At 40.9% G+C, this 22,551-nt stretch overlaps 1 protein-coding gene across 1 annotated transcript; it reads left to right on the top strand.

The window, feature by feature from the left end:
- Nucleotides 1–2,025: 2,025 nt before the first annotated feature.
- On the top strand, nucleotides 2,026–15,678 carry LOC127380872 (cytochrome b5). The gene is made up of 5 exons (XM_051610450.1): nucleotides 2,026–2,205; nucleotides 9,907–10,035; nucleotides 11,675–11,704; nucleotides 13,768–13,802; nucleotides 14,582–15,678. Exons 1-5 carry the CDS (start codon nucleotides 2,068–2,070, stop codon nucleotides 14,658–14,660), a joined length of 411 nt encoding a protein of 136 aa, XP_051466410.1. The 5' UTR covers nucleotides 2,026–2,067; the 3' UTR covers nucleotides 14,661–15,678.
- Nucleotides 15,679–22,551: the final 6,873 nt, after the last annotated feature.

Raw genomic sequence — 22,551 nt, forward strand, 5'->3', positions numbered from 1 at the left:
AGGTGCAGCCTTGCCTGCTGGTCACGCTATTCCTGATGCAGGCCAGGATGCAAATCATTATAAAAAAAAATCATGAACTAGAAAATTTTTTGAGGAATAATGTCAAAGATAACTTTGCTGTCCTGATTTTGCTCTGCCTTGCTTGAAGTGTAACACATTAAAAAGATTAACCTCAGACATATCCTAGAAAAATCAAAATATAAGTGTTTTATAACTGCAAGTTTAAAGAAAAGAATATTTCCTTGTTTCTTGTCCTTAAAGGAAAACATAATTCAAGTTTTTTTCCAGTAATTGTGAGAAGTAGATTTTTTTAAATGCCAGCCAAGATTATAACTTCCTCAGAGAATTCCAAAAGCTACAGCTTCACGGAAAGGATTATTTTAAACAAATGAGAAAAAAAATCTTGTCCGTTTGCAATCACAGAAAAGAAAGGCTGTTTCACAGTGCTTAAAAGAATCCTAAACGGTCAGCTGGGGATTTTTGTGGCAAAGGCTGTGTAAAACACAGGCCGCAAGGCTCCAGTGACCCGCTTGCTGTTTGATGCCAACTCCCCTGTGGGAACCACTTGCTGCCTTCAGTGTAACTTCAGTCTTCCCAGTCATCTTGAAAGCTAATGGGACCGAGTGCTTGCAAAGAGCTTCTCCCTTCAGGGTAGAGGGTAAAGACGTAACTACCAGTGAACACGCAACTACCAGTCACAGGAAATAAACGCAACTGCCTTCTGCACAAGCAGAACCTGTGGGCGAAGTCAGATCTTTCCATGCTGACAATCACAGCTCCTGAACCTGGGGCCACCACAGAGCTCCTGCTGAGCTGATCAGCCAGAGGACGGCGACTGCTCGCTTTCTGTCAGAACCGACACACAAACCGCAGAGCTTGGTGGCAGTGTTTGTTATTTTCCGTAACGACCTTATTAAAGCTGAGAATGACACCCAGCTGCGAGGGACAGGAGCTACTCCTCCCATTAGGAGTTTGACTGCAATTAACCGCAGAAGAGTCCTGCAGACGGCGGGGGAACCGCGTGTCCCAGCACGAAGCTGTCCGCAGACTGCACACCCACAACCTGTAAGCACCCGCTGGGAGAAAACCGGCATTAACAACTCACGTTGGGTGAATTTTACCTCAGCCCAGTGAGGATGTAACCCCAAGCTACCCTGCAAACCCCACGCACCGAACCCCGCCGCGATCGGGCTGCAGCAACCCCGCGGGGCTGCTGACGGCCGCCGGGGCACGAGGCCCAGCCCTCCGCAACCCCGGGCGGGCTCCCGGTACAGGCGGGACCTTTCGCGGAGCCCCGAGGCAGCGCTCCCGCCTTCCCTCCGGGGCCGCGCCCTTCCCGCCTGCGGCGCGAGCGGCCGCCGGGCGCGAGGCGGGAGGGGCGGGGCGCGCGGAGGGAGCGGGGCCCGGCGCGGGGCTTCGGCGCCCCGCCCACCCCCCCAAGGCGACCCCGCGGCGGGTGCTCGGGCACTGAGGGCTGCGTGTGGGGCTCCCCGCCTGCTGGGCGGGAATGAGCCGCCGGGGGACGAACGGGGCGGGGGAAGAGGTGGGAGGGAACCATCAGCCGGGCGCTGCGCGGCCCGGGGCGCGCCGCCCGCCGGCGGGGCGGGGTGAGGGGCGCTGGGGTGACCACCGGCCCCTCGCCGCACGTCTGCCGCACCGCGGGGGGGGGGCGGGCAGCCGGGAAGCCCGACGGCGGCCCGGGAAAAGGCGGTGGGCGCTGCTTCCCCGCCGCACGCAGCGGGAGCCCGCGCGGCCCCGCGGCCGGTCACGCGGGAGCGGCTGCCGCCCGCGCCCCGCGGCGAAGTGGGGGGGGGGGGAGGGGGGGGGGGGGAAAGGGGCGAAGCACGAGGCGGCCGCCCCAGCCCCACGCCCCGCGCCGCCCGCCTGACGCCTTCTGTGAAAGGCGTCTCTCTCCGCCAATGAGAAGCTGGGAAGGAGGGCATGGGCGGGGAAAAGGGGGCGGAGCCGGCCGGTGATTGGCTCGTGGCGGAGCGGGAGTGGGGCTATAGGAAGTGCGGGGGTGGCGGGGCCGGGGTTGCCGCGGCTGTGGTGCGGAGGGTGCGGGACATGGTGGGCTCCGGCGAGAGCGAGCCCTGGCGGGGCCGGTACTACCGGCTGGAGGAGGTGCAGAAGCACAACAACAGCCAGAGCACCTGGATCATCCTGCACAACCGCATCTACGATGTCACCAAGTTCCTGGACGAGGTGGGCGCCCGGGGAGGGCGGGGGAGAAGCGGGGAAGGAAGAGCCCGCGGCCGCGCTGCCGGGCCGGCCTCCCAGGGGCGGCGCAGGCCTGCGGGCTGTGTGCGGGGTGGGGAGGGGGGGGGCAACCGCCCGGTGCGGGCGCTCCTCGGCCTCCCCCGGAGCGCGAGCGGCCCTCGCGGCTGCGGGTGCCGCCCTCGGCCTGTCGCGATAGCGCCGTGAGGCGGCCCCGGGCCTGGGCTGCCGGGCCGGCTTGGCCGGCGGCTGCGGAGGGCAGAGACGGGCAAGGGGCTGTAAGGACGGGGGTGGGCTCCCGGTGCCCCGCCGGGGCAGAGGTGTCTCCTCGGGCAGGAGAAACCCGGGCGCAACGAGGAGGGCGGCCCTGACTCGCCTTGTGCTCTGCTGCTGGGAGCTGCGCCCGCCTGCCTTGCAGCTTTCTGCCGTTCGAGAAGCCGAACGTGCCCGCAGACTTGGTGCTGTTAGCGCTGGCCTGGGGGGGTCGGCCTGGACGGGCAGCGCCTGCGCTGAGGAGCTGCCGGGCTTCCAACTCGTTGTTTGCTTGTTTGTTGGTTGGTTTTTCCCCAGCTAACGCTTGATGTTCTTGATCGCTGGGTGAACAGTTGATCTAATCATTGATAGTCACGGTTTATAGATAAGCATTTTAGTTACTGGACAACACGAACAAAAATATTCTTCTGCGGGGATGTAGAAATGCAGATGCCGAGCAGGTTTTTTTCAGTATTAAATGTAGTTACGATTTATTAATGACATACTGAGCTTTCTCCACCACCCCTGCTATTGCAAATCTGCCGAGACCTAGCATCCAGCTAAAGAGTATTATTACAGGTTTAAATTAATTTCTTTGAGAATACAGTTCATGTTGTAGTGACATGACAGAATTCAAGCCTCAGTAGTTCTGTAGCCCCATCGTGATTTTGTCGCTGTAAACACCTGAAATTCAAACTATAAATTGAGCATTTTGCAAATAAAAGGTCGGCAAGCAGGTTTTCAAAAGCAGTGTTGACACAAATAGTGTTTCTTTCTTAAGCTGTGTACCAGCACAAATTGTTTGGCTTTTCAGCCAGAGGGCTTGCGAAACCGATCTTGATTATTTTTCATCTGGCTCTGTCCCTGGGCCGGTTCATCCTTTAGTTAGGGAAGTGTTTGGTTATGCAGGCAAGACAAGGCCGATTTAATTATACAAGCCCTGGAAGAGAATGCAGTTTTTCATTCAGCCTAAGAAACTGAAGTATCTGTTCTTGAAAATCTGAAGATTTTTGGTTGATACATAGTTGTATAAGTGCTTCCAGATTAGGAAAGGGGGACCCTGCACCACCACCAGCCTCCAGAAAACCCACAAAAACCTGAAAGCCAACCAACGAAAACAAACCTGCACAAGAAAAAACAAAACAAAACAAAAAACAACCACACTGGACAAAAAGATCTAGAATCTAATGAGTTTTTGGATTTATGTAGTAGCACAAACGAGTTGACAGGCTCTTCCTTTAATGCACACAATGAAATGGGTAAATATTAAAAGGTACTGCCTTGCACAAATTTTGCCAAGGAAGTCTACATTTCAGGCTCAGGACAACATTGCTAATTCAGCAGCATATCAAAAGCATTCAGTTTGTTTATAAGCAGTTAAATAGTTGTTTGTTGGGCACTTGCGGGATGTCTGTGGTTCAGTCTAATGCACTTGGGTAAAAATTTAGCCTCACACTAAATAGCTTTCAATATAATATGGCTGGTTTTGAGCTGAGTTTTCTGGCTCATATATGGATAACTGTTTTCCACAAAGTGTCTAAATAAAGCTACATTCCTAAGGAAGGTTCTTGGTTATTGTAATGTTCCTTGTGTGTAATGTTCATTTTTGAGGTGGAGCCCTTGGATTAAAATATTTCATAGGACACTCCTTTTACCTTTTTCTAAATGCTTTTGGATATATAGTTAATTTATCAAGTCATGTGCTAATTCTTTCAATGCTATCAGACACCTTGGGGCATTTACATGTGACAGATGAGGAGAAATTGGAGCTAGCCTTTTGTGGGTGCATTCTGGAGTAAGGTAGATATTTCTTAGTGAAGTGGGGATTACATTAGCTGTTTCAGTAGTATTATTGGTCAAACTGTATTTTACTTCTTGCAGTTCCTTGCAGGAGTACAAAAGCTTAAAATATATAAAGAATTAAATGTAGGCTACTCAAGTAAGTCCAGTAGTACCAAAGAGAATGTACTGGTAAAGCATCACCTTGCTCCTGTTCTTCCCAAGTAGTAAATAAATAAAAGTATCTGTGTACTACGGAGTGAAGAACTGGGAAGAGAAGCTGACTTAACCAGTCCCATTTCTTAAATTCAAAAAGCAAATGTTCCAGCTACTGTGTTAACCTACAGAAATATTTTTTTATTGACTAGGAAGGTGAAACCTTCAGTGCTTCAGTGCTAAAAGACACCCTGGATGCTCTCATGCCTAGTAAGTGAAAGTATGCTGCTGCATACTTTTTCACAGTGTTTAAAGGGAGTATTTCCTCTGTCCAGCTGTTATCTCTTCATAAAGCTTGGAAGTGTTCAGTTAAATGTTTTTGGAAACCATCAGCCTCAGTTAACACTTGATTGAAGTTAGATAGTAAGCAGACTGGGGGGGCTGAAGCTGAAAATGAATGGAGGCATTGCATAGCCTTTCGAAGGACAAGGCTTAGAAAAGTTCATTTGCAATACAGATCAAGTGCTGAAGGAGGAAAGGATTGTATCCTTTGACTCCTTACACTAGGGGTTGCTGAAGAGGAAAATTCCACCACCTTTTTTTTTGTATGTGTTTTTTTTTGGTGGTGTTTTGTTTTTTTTTTTAAATGGCAGCCCTCAGAAAAACTTTTTAACTCAAATGTGTATCTCTAAATTTTTATTATCAGAGTGTATTCTCTTGGAGAGAAAATCCAGAGACCTTAGCTTTTGGAGTGCGGTATTGGAAAATTCTTGGCAAGAAAGGCTATTCTTGAGACCAGAAACTTGTATATAATAATTTTCATTCAAAAACTGTTGGACCTATATTACAGAACATTTGGGAAATCTTTTAATAGTTTCAGGTCCTACATCATTTAAGGGAAGATAACTACTAGAAATGCATGTGTACTCACTGCAGGCTCTTCTGGCAATATCAGATATTACAGTATTACAGATAATTACATATGTAAATAATACTAAATGTCAGTTAATAGATTAAGCATGTTAGTAATGATTGCTGTTATTTCTCTGTAGTTTAATAAAGCAATCCCATTAGTCAGGCTTTGAAATAAATCTAATGAGCTAAGCAAGAGTAGTGGGGCCTATAAAAATGAAGTTACCAGTGTCTTGATCTGCTTCCCATTGTGGTAAAAGTAAGTCCTCCCTGGGGCTTTTGTGGGAACTTGGGTTTCTTAAGCTAGGCAAAGAAGCTAACAAGAATAGGAATATCTCTACCTGAGAGAAATTCCTCATTCTAGAAACTAACTATGGTATGTATTTAATGTTCCTCTAATACAGATTTTTCTTAGTTTCCTTCAGTTATTGGTGGTCTCGTAATTTAGTGAAAATATTAATGGCCGATGAAAACAGGTTATTATGAGGTGCGACCTTGTGCTTTTGTAGTACTGTTTCCTAATGGACAGCCCCCACAAAATGTGCTTTGTAATGCTCATCAAATAAAGTGCAGAAGAACGAATATTGTTGTCTTTGTCAGAATGAAAAATGTTGTCTTCACTATATGGCAAGAAGTTGCGTTATTCCAGTGTGATGGTGTTGCGGAGGAGTAGCATAATACTTATCAAGATTAAGGTAATGAACAGCTTACAGTGAAAGGTGCCAGTGCTGGCACATTTTGAAGTCTGTCAATGTACCACGTGAATTTTTATTTCAGAACCTTGCAGTCTAAGGATTAAAACCAGTGTTATCTCTTCCTTAAGTTCTGATGAAGCTTGCAGGAAGATTCGAAAATGCTTTAAAAAATGACATCACTTTTTACTGCAAGACTCTGCAAGCTGTCATTGTTTTGTAAGTGAGGAAATGGGCATGCAGCTACTGGTGGTTTTCAAAAATACTGTCAGAAAGAGATCTACTCTCCTAGGATCCTAAAAGTTACATGAATGCAGCATTTCTGTCCTGTAACTTAAATAGGTGATGAAAATAATTTGAAGGGCTCTTCAGATTGAAAGCAAGTGCCCTCAAAGCAAACAAGCATCCATGTGTCTGTCTTGCGCAAGAAAGCTGAGGTTCTCTGGCTCTTTCTGCTTCTCTTTCTCTTTAGTCCAGAAGGCAAAACTTGAATTTTTAAGACTGCCACGGAGGGAGACTTTTGCTAATCTCCCCAAAAGTTAAATTGGAAGCTAGATTTTATTCTCCCAGTATAGGAAGGGAGCAGTAATTGTAAATTAAGATAGTTATACTTTAATAGAGTCTTGGACTATGATACCTAGAAAGTTGCATGACTGTAGCGAGGGGGAGAAGACTTGATAGGTGTTCAGGACAAAGTAATCACAGACTTCTGACCCACATGGGAGCAGTGAGTTTAGCTGCTTATTAACTTTATCTAAAACTTTGTAACACGCTGCTGTTAGGAATTAGTCTATGCTATGTCCTAGTGCTGGCTTTGTACAAACTTCTGTTACACATGTAACTTAAATACCTATGTTATTGTATTGGGGATGTCCTATGAATGAGCTAGACTAGCATGAGCTTAATTTATTGTCAAAATCTCTTTTGTTGCCCTTGAACCACAGTTTTACCTGCAAAAGCTCTTCAGTTATTTGTATCAGCAGGATTTTTGTTTAGGAGTTTGGGATAATTTTATAGACTTCCAGGGTCTATCCAGAGGCTCTTCATTAAAGTAGAAATTCTACTAGCAAGCTTTGTTTACCATGCAGAAGTGTAAACAAAGGTTCTGTATAAACAGATTTTGAGAAACTCACGAGCCATGGCAAATGCTCAGCTTTTGATAGAAAAGTCACTTTGTGAGACATTATAGTTGCTGCCTTTCATTAGGGGAGGTGAACAAAGTCTTCTCATTAATTGTTTGTGTTATGTGCTGGTTGTTTGCAAGTTTGCATCTTTAAGCAGAGGTGCCATCAGAAAGAAAAATCTTTAGTTTCAGAGTACTTAAATAGTTCTACATTAAAAAGCTGGAGTGCCTCAGTGAAGCTGTCCATATAGCTACTTGTAGCTGCACAAGGGATGAATTTGGGAACAAAATAGAATATGATCATTCTGTAGTCAGCAACCTGCAGGCAGTTTGTTGAAGTACGGTGTGAAATAATTTTAATCTAGGTGCAGTTATACTGGTAAGTATCCTCTTGGTTGGTTGGTGAATTTTGGGGGGGAACTGGTGTGAACTATGTGATCTGGAATAACGAGTATTTTATCCACTTGTGCAAATAGGGTTTTGTTTCAGTGCGATGCATTAGTCTGGATCCTACTCATGCTACTAGTCCTTTATGGGTAGTTTAAATTTGGTGTCTTTTGCTAGCTGTTCATGTCTTCTTTGTTTAGCATGTTTTGTTGCCTTTTCTGCTGAAGATGCTACATATATATTTTCTATTTTGGGGAGCGCATTTCTTTAGGATGGCATTAAAAATAAAGCCCCAAACCCCACATTGCTTAAGGAATTCTTAGCTGTGGCAGTATCTGGGGGTTCAGCTTCTTAAATGTGCTATGCATTTCAAGACACTGAACTTGAGTGATCCCTCAGCTTTTGCCCAGTCCTTTCCACAAATGCTTATCAGAATGGATTCAAGGGCAGGATTTCTGTGCACATGCTATATTTACACGTCCACTTGCATAATCTTTTCTCTGCATGCACTCTTTTAACCTTTTTTGGCTTGGCTGTTGTCCCTAATCTCTCTATCAATTGCTTAATCTTGCTTTTGCTTAGTCATGGTAGGTATCTCTTACTCTTCTAGCTGTGGTAGCTTGACTCTTTAATAAATAGCATTGGGTTGTTTTTTGAGGTTTTGCCTTTTTTTTTTTTAAGCAGATTTGTTAATTATTAAAATCAATTTATGCCTTTAATGCAGAGGTTCAAGTTTGGGAGTTCTGGTACTGCTGGAAAGTGGTAGTAATAGTGCCTTCCTGATCTGTAGGAGCACATTCTATTTTTGTTGGAAGAGAAGAATTGTTAGGAGATTAATATGGTGCATTTGAAGTAAATGCTAACCTGAACTGCCTAGACTAGCAGAAGTATTTAATGCCATTTCTTTAATCTTTTGTCTAAGCATAGCCATTCTGCTCAGCTAAGGTCCAGGCAAGATGACCCTAAATAGTAGAATTTTTGCCTATTTGTATAATTTTAGATCCTGTAGTCAGAAACATTAAAAATATTCTGCCACTGGTGAAGTATTAGACTTTATTTCATGGTTGCAGTAATCCAAGGCAGTAGAATCATAGAATCATAGAATCCTAGGGGTTGGAAGGGACCTCGAAAGATCATCTAGTCCAACCCCCCCTGCCAGAGCAGGGTCACCTAGAGCACATCACATAGGAACGCATCCAGGTGGGTTTTGAATGTCTCCAGTGAAGGAGACTCCACAACCTCCCTGGGCAGCCTGTTCCAGTGCTCTGTCAGTAGTACTAAAGTGTTTTCAGTTTGCTTACCTAATCATTCCTGGTATTTATGTAATAGTTGATTACTTAAAATTTGAGTGGTGAATTTTTATGGCATGTTACTTATTTGTTAATGAGTAACTTGAAGCTGAGAAAGTTCACTGAAATAGAAGATGTGACATATCTTGTAGCATGTACAGGCAGAATTAGTGGATGGATGAAAATGTGGAACTGCATGCCATCCCAAAAGTGCATCCTGGGGAAGAATAAAAGTCAATGGAGAGCAGGGATTTAGGTTAAGGGAGTGGTGATGGGTTGAGGTATTGGGAGATACTGGGAGACAGCTTCGGTGCATCTCAAGGGTTTTATCAGCAATGTAGTTTTAGGATTCCATAGTCAGCTAAAATCAGATTGCTGTCGTAGTGTCTTTTATGAGCCTTCAGTTGTGCTTAAACAGTTCCAAAGTAGCTGGTTTACTAGATAATGATAAAATAATTCCTCTTGGAAGGGACCCTTGAAGGTAATCTGGTTGAACCCCCAGCTAAAATGAGGATCAACTTGAAGGTCAGGTTCCTTAATGCCTTGTATAGGCAACCTCAGGGGATGGAGGTTCTGCATACTCCCTTGCCAACTTGTTTCAGTGCTTGGTTGCTCTTCTTGTGAGTAGCTATTTTGTTATACCTACCTGGAATGTTCATGTTGCAGCTTGTACCTTTTTGTCTTTTATCCTTTTGCTGTATAAAGCATTATTTGGGTAAATACATACATTTCCTGCAGAAATGATAACACAGAATGTAACTTTAGATACTAGTTGGTCTATTAAAAGACTGATTCCTATAATGTTTTAAATGCTTTAGTTGCTAGGGGTAATGCCTTTTAGCTGCTCTGTCACTGATGGCATGGAGACTTAGCTTTCTTGGATTTGTTTCAGAGAGTATATAAAGCTCTCTGATTATTCAGAGAGGCTTATGTTTGCATAGGAATTCTAGCAACTTATTTTGCAAGGACAATTTTTTTAAATTTTTAAAATAAAAAAATTAAAAAAAATTTATTTTTAGAAATGGGGAAATGAAGTATTTCCCTTTTTAGAATGTGGAATGGTATTCAGTAACAAATCCAAACTCATTAAAAATTGCAGCACCCAGGAGGTGAAGAGGTCCTCAGAGAGCAAGCTGGGGGAGATGCTACTGAGAACTTTGAAGATGTTGGCCATTCCTCAGATGCAAGGACAATGTCAGAGACATTTATTATTGGGGAACTTCACCCGGTGAGTATGTGAGAGTACCAGTAGTTGAAGATGTTGGCCATTCCTCAGATGCAAGGACAATGTCAGAAACATTTATTATTGGGGAGCTTCATCTGGTGAGTATGTGAGAGTACCAGTACTTGCTGTTTACTGTAGTGTTTTTGCATCTAGTTATTTCTCTGCTAATTTATTTCAAAATAAAGGAGAGCTGCAAGTTTGGTTGGATGCCAGCACTGCGGCTGTTTGTGGATGGACCTGGGCTGGAGATTTTCCCCATGTGAAGGGATTTGATTAGTGTAGCATAAGGATGCTTTTCATATTTTGTTGCTTTGAAATATTTTACAACTTAGTTCTTGAATAAACTGATTATGGAGTCATGCCATATCTTGTGAATCCTTTGGGCTTTGTAATGAAACTCTGTAACCCCTGAAGCTGATATGTCAGACTGGCTACTAACTTAAGAAAGGTATAGACAGTGTTCCTAACAGCCACTTTCATAATTGTAAATATATATGCCAGGCTTCCATCAGGATATAAAGTACAATCCTACTCTTCCTGTGTGTGTTGAGAAAATGGTTACTGTAAGCATCTTAATTATAGTTTGATGCTCTGTCTTTCTCTTGTCTGGCTCCCCCTGTTTTGAGCTGTATCAGTGTTCCATGCTTGTAGTTGTCAGGGTTGTTTATGATGAGTTTCCATTGGATCATCTGTCACTTCCTCTTTTCTGTACTGTCCTTAACCATTCCCTGTATTTTTAATAGGTGCTTTTCTGCTGCCACGAATTTGGAAGTATTTCTTTCTAGTTACGAAGCTGTTACCTTGGCTTCTTTCAGATAGGACTTATCTAAGCAATCCTGCATCCTGATGGTTGAAAACCACTTGTTAGAGGTTTAGGCTGCTAGTGTGCCCATCTGCTCTACTTTAGTGTCCATCCCTGTCTCTTCTCCTTTTCTGTTTTGTGTGTTTTGTCTTGGATTTGAGGTAAATATCACTGTCTTGAGTAACATATTTCATAGGAAGATTACTGATCTTGTATCCTCTCTTGATCAATGCGAATAGTGTAGCTTCTCCTAATGTGAAGCAATTCAGCTCTGATGCACACTTGTAATCTTGCAGGTTTGTCACCAATTTCAGATGACAGTTGATACCAGGAAGTGTTCTTAACCTGGCTACCAGTCCAGTTCTTCCTTATTTGACAAGTACCTGTTTTCATGTGATATGAAATGAACAGCTTGATAGTTTAATGTACAAATACAGCCCTATTAAGATTATATAACTGTTGGGGCTTTTTTTTTTTTCCTCTCTCACTACTGCCTGATGATAGGAGTAAACTAGGTAGAAGTAAACTAATACGATTGCAATCAGTGTATAAAGCTAAGGTTATATGTCCTGTTTAGAGACAAAGGAAATGCAAAAATGTGGGCACAAGGAATAATGAAATATGTTGGAGGCTCTGGTTTCACTACTTCTTTTGTATACTGGAAAGTATTATTTAAGGAAGTGATCCTGTTTATAGTAGCTCAGAAATCATGCACTGACACCTGCTCTATTGCAAATGTTTCCTATGTTAAAATAGGTACACATTAACAGAATAAATTGCACACTGGATTTGAACAAAAATAAGTTATCCCTAAATGTATGTTTCTTGGTTTTTCTGCAGGACGACAGAGGGAAGCTTCAGAAACCAACAGTAAGTGTGTTTTTTGAAATGCCACATTGTGTCTTTTAAGCATATGGGGCAGTGTCTGTCTGTCAATGCTATGTGTACCCTCAGAGTCAAAAATAATTCAGCTTGATTTAAATGTAGTGTTTCAGGCCATAAATCTCTTAGACTTTTTTATCTGGCTTCAAATTACTCTTCCCGTTAGCTTTTCTTTAATTTGTGTGGCAATAACAAAAACATCTCTGCATTACAAACACTGTTTTCAGTACAAGTCCAAAATGTAGCCTCATAGCAGCTGCTATGAAGCAAATTCACTTATTCCAGCCAAAACCATCAGAGACACTACTTCTAAGAAACAATAATTTTTGTAAGATCTTCCAATAATGTAAATGAGTTAAAGGAAAGAAAATAATAAATATACACACATGCTGTAATGTTCACTATAGCAATTACTCGTTTTATTATTAAGGACTGGAACTAGTATGCTAATAAAAATAGACAATTGGGGGACTGGAATTTAGAACTTCTTCCCACCAAGAATAGCATCTGCTATTTGTTTGGGTTTGTTGTTTTTTTTTTGAGATTCAGAGCAGTTTATACTGAAGCTGTAAGAGCAGTGACTGTAAATGCAACTGCAAAACAGACTGCCCAGGGCAAGTTATAGTAAGCTTAGCTAAGCTCACAGGAACTTACTAAACTGAAGTGCTTAGAATATTAGTTTGTTCAAAACGTGGTCAGGTGGGAGTTAGGAGGTATCCTAATTACTTTTTTACTACACTCCTATTTGGCTTATTCTCTTGTTTTAGTGCTGGTCATAGTTATCTACACTATATGTGTGTTTTCCATAATTCCAGAAATAATCTGGAGCAATTAGCTCTGGTAGGACGTGTGGGTGTAGCTGATAAGACAGTTTCACTCTGCGTTGCACTCTGGGTGGATAATGTGGCAGATTAGGCCTGGTGCTCTAGCTCTCTAGGAGCCATCAGAAGACCTTGTGCTTTAAAATGTCCTCCTTGTCCTTGCACTGTCTAAAGTAGCCTCACTGTACATGTTGGGTGCCATAGTGTTTAAAAACAGGTTTTGATGAGTTGGGCCGTATTTCTCTTACGGTCTTGGGGTGGAGGAGGGTGTCCTCTGTCCCTGAATGTGGCAAGTCTGTTGTAGAAGGTGTTAGCCTTGATAGTGTGGGCACAAGCTGTTGCATGCTGCTTGACTTTGGGTTTAATTTTTCATTGAGATGTTTGCAAAACCTATGTAGATGTAATGACTGAGTCTTTTTTAAACATGCTTTTTGTCACTTGTAAACCTGTAGTGATTTAGAAGTAGCCTGTTGGAGCCTATGAGAGGATGTTAGGAATCCTTCACTCTTTAAATGAATAGTAAATATTCTGATGTTAAAGCAATTAATTTTTCAGTGATGGATCTTGCACCACAAATTTTAAGTAGTTTTAAATCTTGGATCTTTTAACTGCACTTAGGACCATGTACAATTAGCATTATTCAAATTAATAAGTCTTAATATAAACTGTGCACATGTACCCACTGGGATTCAGTCTTGCAGTGCTCCTTTTTGCTATGGAAACTGAACAAGGAGTCCAAATCAATGTCAGAAACAACCGTAAAAAAATTGACTGATTCTTACACAATCTGAAATACAACAAATAAGCCTTATGAATGTAATTAGTAGCTTTTGTCATGTAGGTTCCATATAAGAAATAGCTGTGTATTAATTCAGAGTCTTTTTGAGTAGATTTTAGGCAAGTAAGGGATCTTCGTCTTTTAAGGTGACTGAAACTTTTCAGATGTAGCCTGAGGTTGAAGTTAGCTTCATGGAAAACTTTTGGCAAAATTCCTTGATTATTTTTTTTTTTAATAACTTCTGATGCAAAGTTGACTACAGAAACTGCTACTAGCTAGCTTCTAATACAACAGTCTGTTATAGGCATTCTAAGAAAATGGAATCCAAATGCAGTGCAATGAGTAATTTTTAAGTTATTCCCACTTAATGAGTTTGGAGAAATTGAGGGGCTAGTGAAGGTCAACAGGGGTGTCTGCTTGATGTAAATATGTTTTTATGCTTTGCTTTTCAGGAAACTCTTATTACTACAACTCAGTCTAATACCAGGTATAGTATGACACCTGATGTCAAACTTGAAGTTTCTCATGATTATGTTTCTGAAGCTTAGAAAGCTGAATAGTTCCTATCTTCTGGAAGCTTAGACTTCAGATGATGGTGCATGAACTATGTAAAGTCTAAGCTGGCATCTATGTACCACTTGACAAGCATGTTAGCTTACTAGCTAGATTTTTTTTTCTCACATTGGTAAGTATCAGTATGCTCCAAATGGTTTATTTTGCACAGGCTTTCTTGAGTCATCAGGTGAATATAAGACACTTGGTGCCATTGCTGACTTTTTTGCTGACATGGATGCCTCACTTTTAAAAAATGCTACAACTTGTATTTAAGGAAAATTAAAGAATCTGTCAGAATTCAGAGGGAGGGGAAAACACTTTGGAACACTGCTGAATCAAACTTGCCTGTTGGTGACACTTCAGAGGAACACTGAATCCTCCTCCAAGCAGGAAGTCTGAGTCCTTGGGAGTGCCATGTCATGCTGCTACTTAAATAGCTTTTGAATGATGTACAGGGCAGCACATCATGACTTTAAATGTGTCTAGAATCTTATTCTTGTCTAGTAAGCAAACTTGTTGGAAGCTCTAGTACAAAGCTTTAACAGTACAAGCTTTTTTATCTGGCTAGAGTATTACTGGCCAGGTGTTCTGTTGCCCTAACTTTGAAGTATTTGTTGGGAATGGGGAGGAAGGATGTCTCTAATTACTGTGGGGTTTTTAAGCTTGCTGATTGTCACTTCCTAAATTGCTGTTTCAAAAACTTCCTTCTAGTTCATGGTCCAACTGGGTGATCCCACTAATAGCAGCAATTATCGTGGCCTTAATGTATCGTTCCTACATGTCAGAGTAAGCGCCTTACTGAAAACTCATGCAAGAAGAGACTGATCTAGGAGAGAATATAAGCAATCCTAATCCAATGTTTCCAGACAAAAGCCTCATGTCTAAAGAAAAATTCAACTTTTTCAGAAAACTGAACATTTCTGCTGTGCACTTTTCTTAATGTTGCCTTCTTATTTGCTGTTCTGAAGTGATAAAAAGGTAGCAATTCTCTTTTTGTATAACAATTTTATTCTCTAATGAGTTATTTGATAACTGTATTGGTTTCTGTATTAGAATATTGTTTTGTATGTAACACTGATTCTGGTTATTTCTCTGTAATCTGTAATGGTGTCTGTAGGACTGTCTTTACATATAAATTTTACAGCTTTAAATGACTACCAAAACTATGTACATGTATTTGTCCATGTACACAACTTAACTTAAAAACTCATGGTGTCTTCTTAAATGTAGGGTGTTTGAATGAAATGCAAATTAAATGTAATGGAAAAAGCTGAGCAGGCTACTAGTGGGTATAGATGCCTGTAAGCAGTTGGGCCATATGAATCAGGCTATAAGGAGCTGATTTATTTTTTCCTTTCTTCTTGACATCTGCTCTTATAGTTGTTGTAGGTACTTTTACTAGCAAATTGTTCTGTTTCCCTCCCATTGAAAAATTCAGGTGAAATACGAAACCCAATGTTTGGCCCAATTATGTCTGACTCAGTTTTGTGAAAAGTAGCTCTTTCTTGAGAAAAAAGCAGAAAAAACTAACGGCTACTAAATCACACTGTTCTTGCCAAGCACTCAGGTGACTGTAGAATTTGTTTTGGAACTTCTAGACTTTTACAAAATCCTTCAATTTTGTCATGTACGTTGTGAGAGAAGAACTGATAAATGGAATGTTTGACTGTTTTTTGATGTGCTCCTTGGTGCTTTACTATGAAGAGATGACTTTTCACTGCTAAGTACAAGATAACTGAAAGTGTGAATTTTGTGGTGAACATTTTTAGTCATATGTAAATGATCATGAATAAAAGTTTAATTGCTTACTCTTGCTGTCTGAAATACATTCATTTAAAAGTTTTTTGAAGGCCTTGGAAGGGATACTCTTGCATATTGGGATGCTTCTCAGAAGTACCTGAAAATCAAGATAGGTCCTTGTAATGGTTTAACCCCAGTTGGCAACAAAGCCCGGCACAGCTGCAGGGAGAGAATCAGAAGGGTAAAAATGAGAAAACTCATGGGTTGAGATAAAGACAATTTAGTAAGTAAAGCAAAAGATGCTCATGCCAGCAAAACAAAAAAAAGGAATTAATTCACTACTTCCTATCAGCAGGCAGGTGTTAAAGTCATCTCCAGGAAAGCAGGACTCCATTACTCATAACCATTACTTGGGAAGACAAACTAATAGAATGGTGTGGATTGGAAGGGACCTTAAGGATAATCTAGTTCCAACCCCCATGCATGGGCAGGGACACCTCCCACTAGACCAGGTTGCTCAAAGCCCCATCTGGTCTGGCCTTGAACACTTCAAGGGGTGGGGCATCCATGACTTCCCTGGGCTACATGTTCCAGTGTCTCACCACCCTCACAGGAAAGAATTTCTTTCTAATATCCAATTTAAATCTACTCTCTTCCAGTTAAAAGCCATTCCCCCTCATCCTATCACTATAAGCTCTTGTAAAAAAGTCTGTCTGCAGCTTCCCTGTAGCCCCTTCAGATACTGGAAGGCTGCTATGAGGTCTCCTCAGAGCCTTCTCTTATCCAAGCTTTCTCAGCTCTGATCATCTTTGTGGCCATCCTCTGGACTCATTTCAAGAGCTCCATGTCCTTCTTGTGTTCAGGACTCAAGAACTGGACACTAGTACACTGTAAAATTAGCTTTAAAAAAAAGTAAATATAATGGGCAAGGGAAAGTGCTGGGACTTCAGGAAATTGTCTTGTGTGTACGTAGGAATATGTCAATATAGGAATCCCTTAAGAATTCTTCATTTTGAGATTGTTTTGTAGAAATTACTGTTACAGCAAATAAGGATATCACATATAGCTTCAATTTTGAAGGAGTTTAGTATCTGCTACATTTTGTATTCATGTGTTCTGTTAGACCTGGTTAACAAATACAAATGTGCACTTAGAGTAGGTCCTGTCAACTTTTTTACCTTTTTACCTGGAGTATAAATGACAATGTGTGGGATTGTGACTAGCACTAGCTTATTTTGTCTTGCTTTTTCCCTAGCTTCTCCTCTGAATGTGGAGAAGCAGAGTTTAAAAATTCAGGATTTATTGAGGTTTTTTTACAAATACACTTCTTTTAAAAGGCTATATTAACTCTTGAGTTGGTATTTAGACTCATAAATGAAGTTTCAAGTACTGAACTTTCCATTAGTTTTTAAAATAACAATGAAGTTCACATGTGGTAAAGCAAAGAAATCCAACACAACAGCAGATTTTAAAAGCTTATACTTTATATTTTTTTTTTCCCCCCAATAAATCAGACTGGGATAATTATGTCCACATCAGTGAACAGGGCAGTGCAATCAAAGTGGATCCATAAAGCAAAACCTTTGCTGCAAAAGGCCTTTTTTCCAAGCTGTGTATATTTTGGCAGTTTTAGTACGGTATAGCTCTGTTTGGGTCCCATATACTGGGTATTTATTCATGCAGTCCCCCAAAGTACCTATGCCAGCTCAGTCCCATCTAAAAGCAGTTGAGCTGGCACATGCAGGGAATTGCCACAGTGTGAACCAAAAGCACAGTGAGTGGAGACGAGTAGGCAATGCTTCAAAACATACAAGTTGAGATGCCGATATAGATGTCCACAGCTTGTTATTAATAGTTACTCTATTCATATTCACTTTCACCAGTCCAGGTGAAAGCTGTTCCTCAGAGATAGACACGACTGTTTCAGGTTTTTAAATGTGAACTGGTCTTACAAATGATAAAAGTGAACTAAAAAGATAATCTGGCTTGTAATTTTCCTTTTTAACACCCTAAGGTTAGACCTGCTTTCTGTAGGGGGTCATATGGGAGTTTTTATGTGACTTGAGCTTTTGATTAGGACTATGAAAGAAGATAATAGTTATATGGGTGTGGTGAGGAATTAATGACTATGCTATTGAAAAACTAGTTGAGTCAAAAGGATAGTCCATGTTTTACAGTGACAAAAAAAAAAAAAAGAATGGACAGAGTCTGCTTTCTTCTCAGAACAAAATCCTTTGTGCTGAGATCTGCTCTGGAGGTACTTCCTCTAATTTTCTGGCAATTAATTTTAATACTATGTTTTGTTTGGAGAGGCTAGTATTGGTGGTTGATGCTTTAAATTCAGATGTCATGTTGTCTGCTTGTACAACCTCACAGTGTTTCTACTGCCCTAAATTATTTGAGCATTGCATTTTTGGCCTTCATGTGCCTATCCTCTGTTGTTCACAAGAATGCATAGTGGCAGAGTGCTCCCTTCAATGGAAATGGCCTTGGCTTCCCCTTGGTGTCTCTGGAGTAAAGCCAGTACAGCTTGTTCACTTGCTCTCTCTGCTATGACAAGGAAAAAGTAGTACGCTGTCCCTTTCTCTGGCTCACTTGCTCTGGCATACTGGTCCAGTGCCTTTCTCTAGTTCCGAATACTGTGCTGCAGTCAGGATTTGGCAGAATGCTAGGGAGAAACTGGCAAGAGGGTAAAAGCTAGGAAAAAGGAAGCTGATCACAAATTTATTCAGAGGCAAAAAAATACGGGAAGGTGCTATCTATGGTTTTCATTTTCTGAATGTTTGACTTCTGAGGGTAAATGAATGCTTATGAATGCTTGTCCATTTTGAGCAAAACTCAATGAAGATGTAGCAATGTAGATTATTAACCGAAGCTAAATGAAAATGAAGGAGCTGTGTCAAAGTGTTGCACAGGACATGTATAATATTAATAGTATTACTATGTTACATTCCTTCTCATGGTTAATTAATTATGTGTTGAAATATTTTGAGTTTTGAATGACCTGGCTTATAAGTAAGTGGGCAGACAAGCACATGAATTAATGAGAAATGTTGGAACCACTGGATCTTAGTAGATGATTAATGCTGGATTTTCTGTTCTTTCTGAAAACTAGTTAGACTTGTTCTTAATCTTCTTAGATGTAAGAATGTGCATAAAACAATCCTTGGCATTTTCTTTGCCAGCTTTCTAAAATTTGGGACATACAATTGATAGCTGCTAAAACAAAGCTCAGAATGAACTTGATTGCATTGTGTAGTCTCATGTATAAGAAATAGATTATTTTTATCCTGTATTATAATTTCTGTGCTTCTGTCTTACAGTTTACTGCACTTAGGCAGACAGCATACTGCCAAGAGCTCTCAGTTCTGTTCACTGAAAGGAAAGTTGTACTGTCAGGCAAGAAGAATTATGCACAGGAAAACCTTAGGAAAGGTTTTTTGATATCTCCAGATGGAACACCACAGAACTCATGCAGATGCCCAGAGTCTTAAGAACAGCAGCACAATTACCACAGAAATCTTGCCTCTTTCCATACACCCTGGTCTATGGATAAAGCTGATTGATGTTATTGCAGGGTGAAAGAACTCCATGCCATCTCTGGAGTTCCACCTACTTAAGTCCTGGATAAACGCAGCCTTGTGTTGTTTTAAATTACAAGCTTTTACCTGTCAGATGTGGGAAAATGTCTCTTTAAATAGAATGTGATCTGGAAACTGCTTCAAGGTCTAAGGGGGGGTGATTAGAGAGAAAAAGGTAACCCATACAAGGGGAGTGCTGTCCTAAATGACTTCTTGAAAATAAGGAAAGATCCCTTCTCCTGTCACACTCACATGTCAGAAATTTCTGATGTCAGTTGATGCTTTTAGTAGTCTTAATCATCTGGTCTTAACATGGCCTGCAGAGGTATCTGTAAGAGATGATAGGTGTGTTAGCTACATAGGTATTGAGAGTGGACATGACAGAAGAGCTTAGCCTACTGCTTAGAAGCCCATGGGGTGGTGGGCTGGTAACTAGAAACAAGCAAATAGGTCCTTTCATTTGTAAACTGAATGGATTCTCAACTTGTATTTGTTTGGATCCATTTTCAGAGTAGTGTTGCAGTGTGCAACATTCTCTGTATCAGTCTGAGGAGAACAAGCAATTTATGAATAATGAAGCTGGTATTTGAATGGTCACAGCCTCTGGGATTAGAATGAGAAAAAATTGATTTATTTTTCACTCATTTTGTAGAACTACTTTTTGAGCCTATTGAAGTAACAAAGACATTTGAGTAATGCAGGTTATTTTATACTTTATTGCCATGGTGACAAGATATTCACATCTGAGGATATGGTGAACAACTGACTAGAATACAAGCTAGGTTATGTAGTTTCAAAGCTAACTAGCTACTCCCAGGCAGCTCCTGGTGGTGGGCTACTCTTAAGTCTTAGTTGCATGCAAGATAATTTGCTGCACCTTTGCTGAAGCATTTATGGTCACGTGCTTGAGAAGCTCAACATCCAGTAGACGTGCAAGTCTGACCAAACAAGACCTTCCTGCCTCAAGGTCCCATGAGAGTCTTGGACCAGGAGGGTGTCACAGATCACATATAACACACATCAAAAGGACCAGACTCTTCACAAGAAATTATGCCTCTTCATACAGTAAGTTGCTGTCTGCAAATAAGTGCCAGCAGGTGAGAAAGAGCAGGACCAATCACTGGAGAAAAGAGAAATAGCCCATGAAGCAAGGACTGTTGTCAGGCTATTCTTTCTGAGCTCTGTGTCCTAACTGTTAAACTACAGAGAGTCCTACTCTCTTCTCTCCACTATGAATCCAGCATTGTTTTTCCTACTGGAACAGATAGACTGCTTGAATATTTACCCTGGTTCTTGGACACAGTTATACAGGCACAGCCAACTCTGGCCTGTTCAGAGCAAGCTTGGATGTGTCTGCATCATTTCAGTAGGCAAGACCTTGCTGGTTTCTGCTGGGCCTCTTTGCATGAAGCATGAGAATACAGCTTCAGACTTGTCAAACACCTCCACATGGGAACCTTTTGGGTTGTTCTTGAAGTTGGCACAAGCTCGTGAATCCCTTAAAAATAGATGGCCTGCCTACTTCCAGCTGCTAATTTGAATCTAAAAAAAAAACCCAACACCAAAAAACCCAAATCCATAGGGTTAACATGAATAACAAATCACTAAATACATTATTTTTATACTTTAAAAATCCACATATTTTAAACCCATCAATACAGAGACTTCACTCTCATGTGTAAAATACCTAGTACAAATAGGCTCTGATCTTGTTTGTAGTGCTCAGTAGTTCTAGTAACACTGCTGAAAAGTAACAGGGCTCACAGGCAAACAGATGACTTTAAATTCCCTTATAAATACAAAGGTATACATATGAGTTTTAGATTTTTTTGTTTACTATGTAAACTACCAGAACAATTAAAAATCTGGGCTATGGAATGAGTTAAACGACAAACTTTGTCTTGAAACTGAGTACAAAATGAGACCCCGTGTGAATGTTCCAATGAACTGCAGTTCTTTGTTGTGCTATGGAGTGTTATTTAAAAGTAAGGAAGGGGAATACGTATGTCGCTCAGCATGGTATTTCTTCTGGCATACTGCACTCTAGTCATTCTGGTTTTTGGGTAAACCTTCCCTTAGTAATGTCATTTTGAATCCACTCATACATTGCTATTAGAAGAAGGCTACATTTGCTGTAATGTTTTATTAACACAACAAAAAAGGCAGCCTAGGTTTTTAAAGCATCATGTAAGTGTTACAAGTTCTAGGATTCATTGATCATATCCTGGCTGTGATGTTAACTTTGGAGATCAGTGACCAGGAACATCACAAAGAAAACAGGTTTTCCAAAGAAATTATATTGCTATATCATAAAAAACTTTTATTTTTTAAATTAAAATTTTAAATAAACTTTAAATTGAGGCAATAGTGTCCATTTTAGAGGGATCAACTCAGCCTATGCTACAAAACACTGTCAAAATGCATTGGAATTACAATCTTCTTCCAGAAACATGTTTGCTTAGGCATACATATTCTTAGCACTTTGTTGCCTAAATCAGCTATGTGTAGACCACAAAGCCATTCAAGCAGCTGCTCAGCATAAGACAAATTTTGTCTCCTACAAGTATAATAAAATAGGCTTTATCAATGTGTTGTATTATAAACAATATAAATAGAAGGTAGTATCAAAACAAGTTTTAGTGGCTTTTGTTTAAGAGGCTAAGACACTTAGTGGAATATAAGCTTTGTACACTGGTTATCATCCTCCTCCCAGTTTCTCAATTTCATTAGTTGGAGGCTTATTATTACAATTTAATGTGCTTGAGCCAGAGTGTAGACCTTCATATCTCTGCCTGGGTAATAAACATTTCATAGGGTACATTCAGTGACTTCACAGGGTGAGAACTTGATTGAATTTCTACTCCAAAAGACAAATAGGAGGTTCACCAACATACTTTATTTATTTATTTATCTATTTATTTATTTATTTATTTTTAAGTGTAGTACTTGAAATACTGAAGTTTGCATCCATAAGTTCCTCCAGTTTCTGATGATATTGTCAGTTACCACGTCACTAAGCAGTTCAGAGATGAGAATTACTATAGTAAAATAGAAATAGTGTACAGGACTAATCAGGAAATTGTTGGCAATAGAAAAGCATAAGGAAGATAAGTGCAAGTTTAACAAGTTTTAATTGATAAAATAAATGCACAGTTTGCTCCGGGCAGTGAGAATGAAAGACAGAGCACATGGATTTGGAAACTCTGAGAAGCTCTTCTCAATAAGAAAGAGTTTCTTTCTATGCTACCTTCTGCATATCCTGCAACACATCATTGGTGCCAATTTTCAAATCCAAAGGATTTCTAAAGTTATCTTTGGGTAGTATCAGCCTTCTTGCCCTTCTCCTCACATGTTGCAGCT

The sequence above is a fragment of the Apus apus genome, chromosome 2, assembly GCF_020740795.1.
Source record: "Apus apus isolate bApuApu2 chromosome 2, bApuApu2.pri.cur, whole genome shotgun sequence".
NCBI classification, from domain to species: Eukaryota; Metazoa; Chordata; class Aves; order Apodiformes; family Apodidae; genus Apus; species Apus apus.

Excerpts from the sequence above, each read along its gene's own strand:
- LOC127380872 (XM_051610450.1), top strand. The coding sequence starts at position 2,068 with ATGGTGGGCTCCGGCGAGAGCGAGCCCTGGCGGGGCCGGTACTACCGG. Across the intron at positions 2,206-9,906 it reads TCACCAAGTTCCTGGACGAG|CACCCAGGAGGTGAAGAGGT; the intron begins GTGGGCGCCCGG and ends TAAAAATTGCAG. Across the intron at positions 11,705-13,767 it reads GGAAGCTTCAGAAACCAACA|GAAACTCTTATTACTACAAC; the intron begins GTAAGTGTGTTT and ends TTTGCTTTTCAG.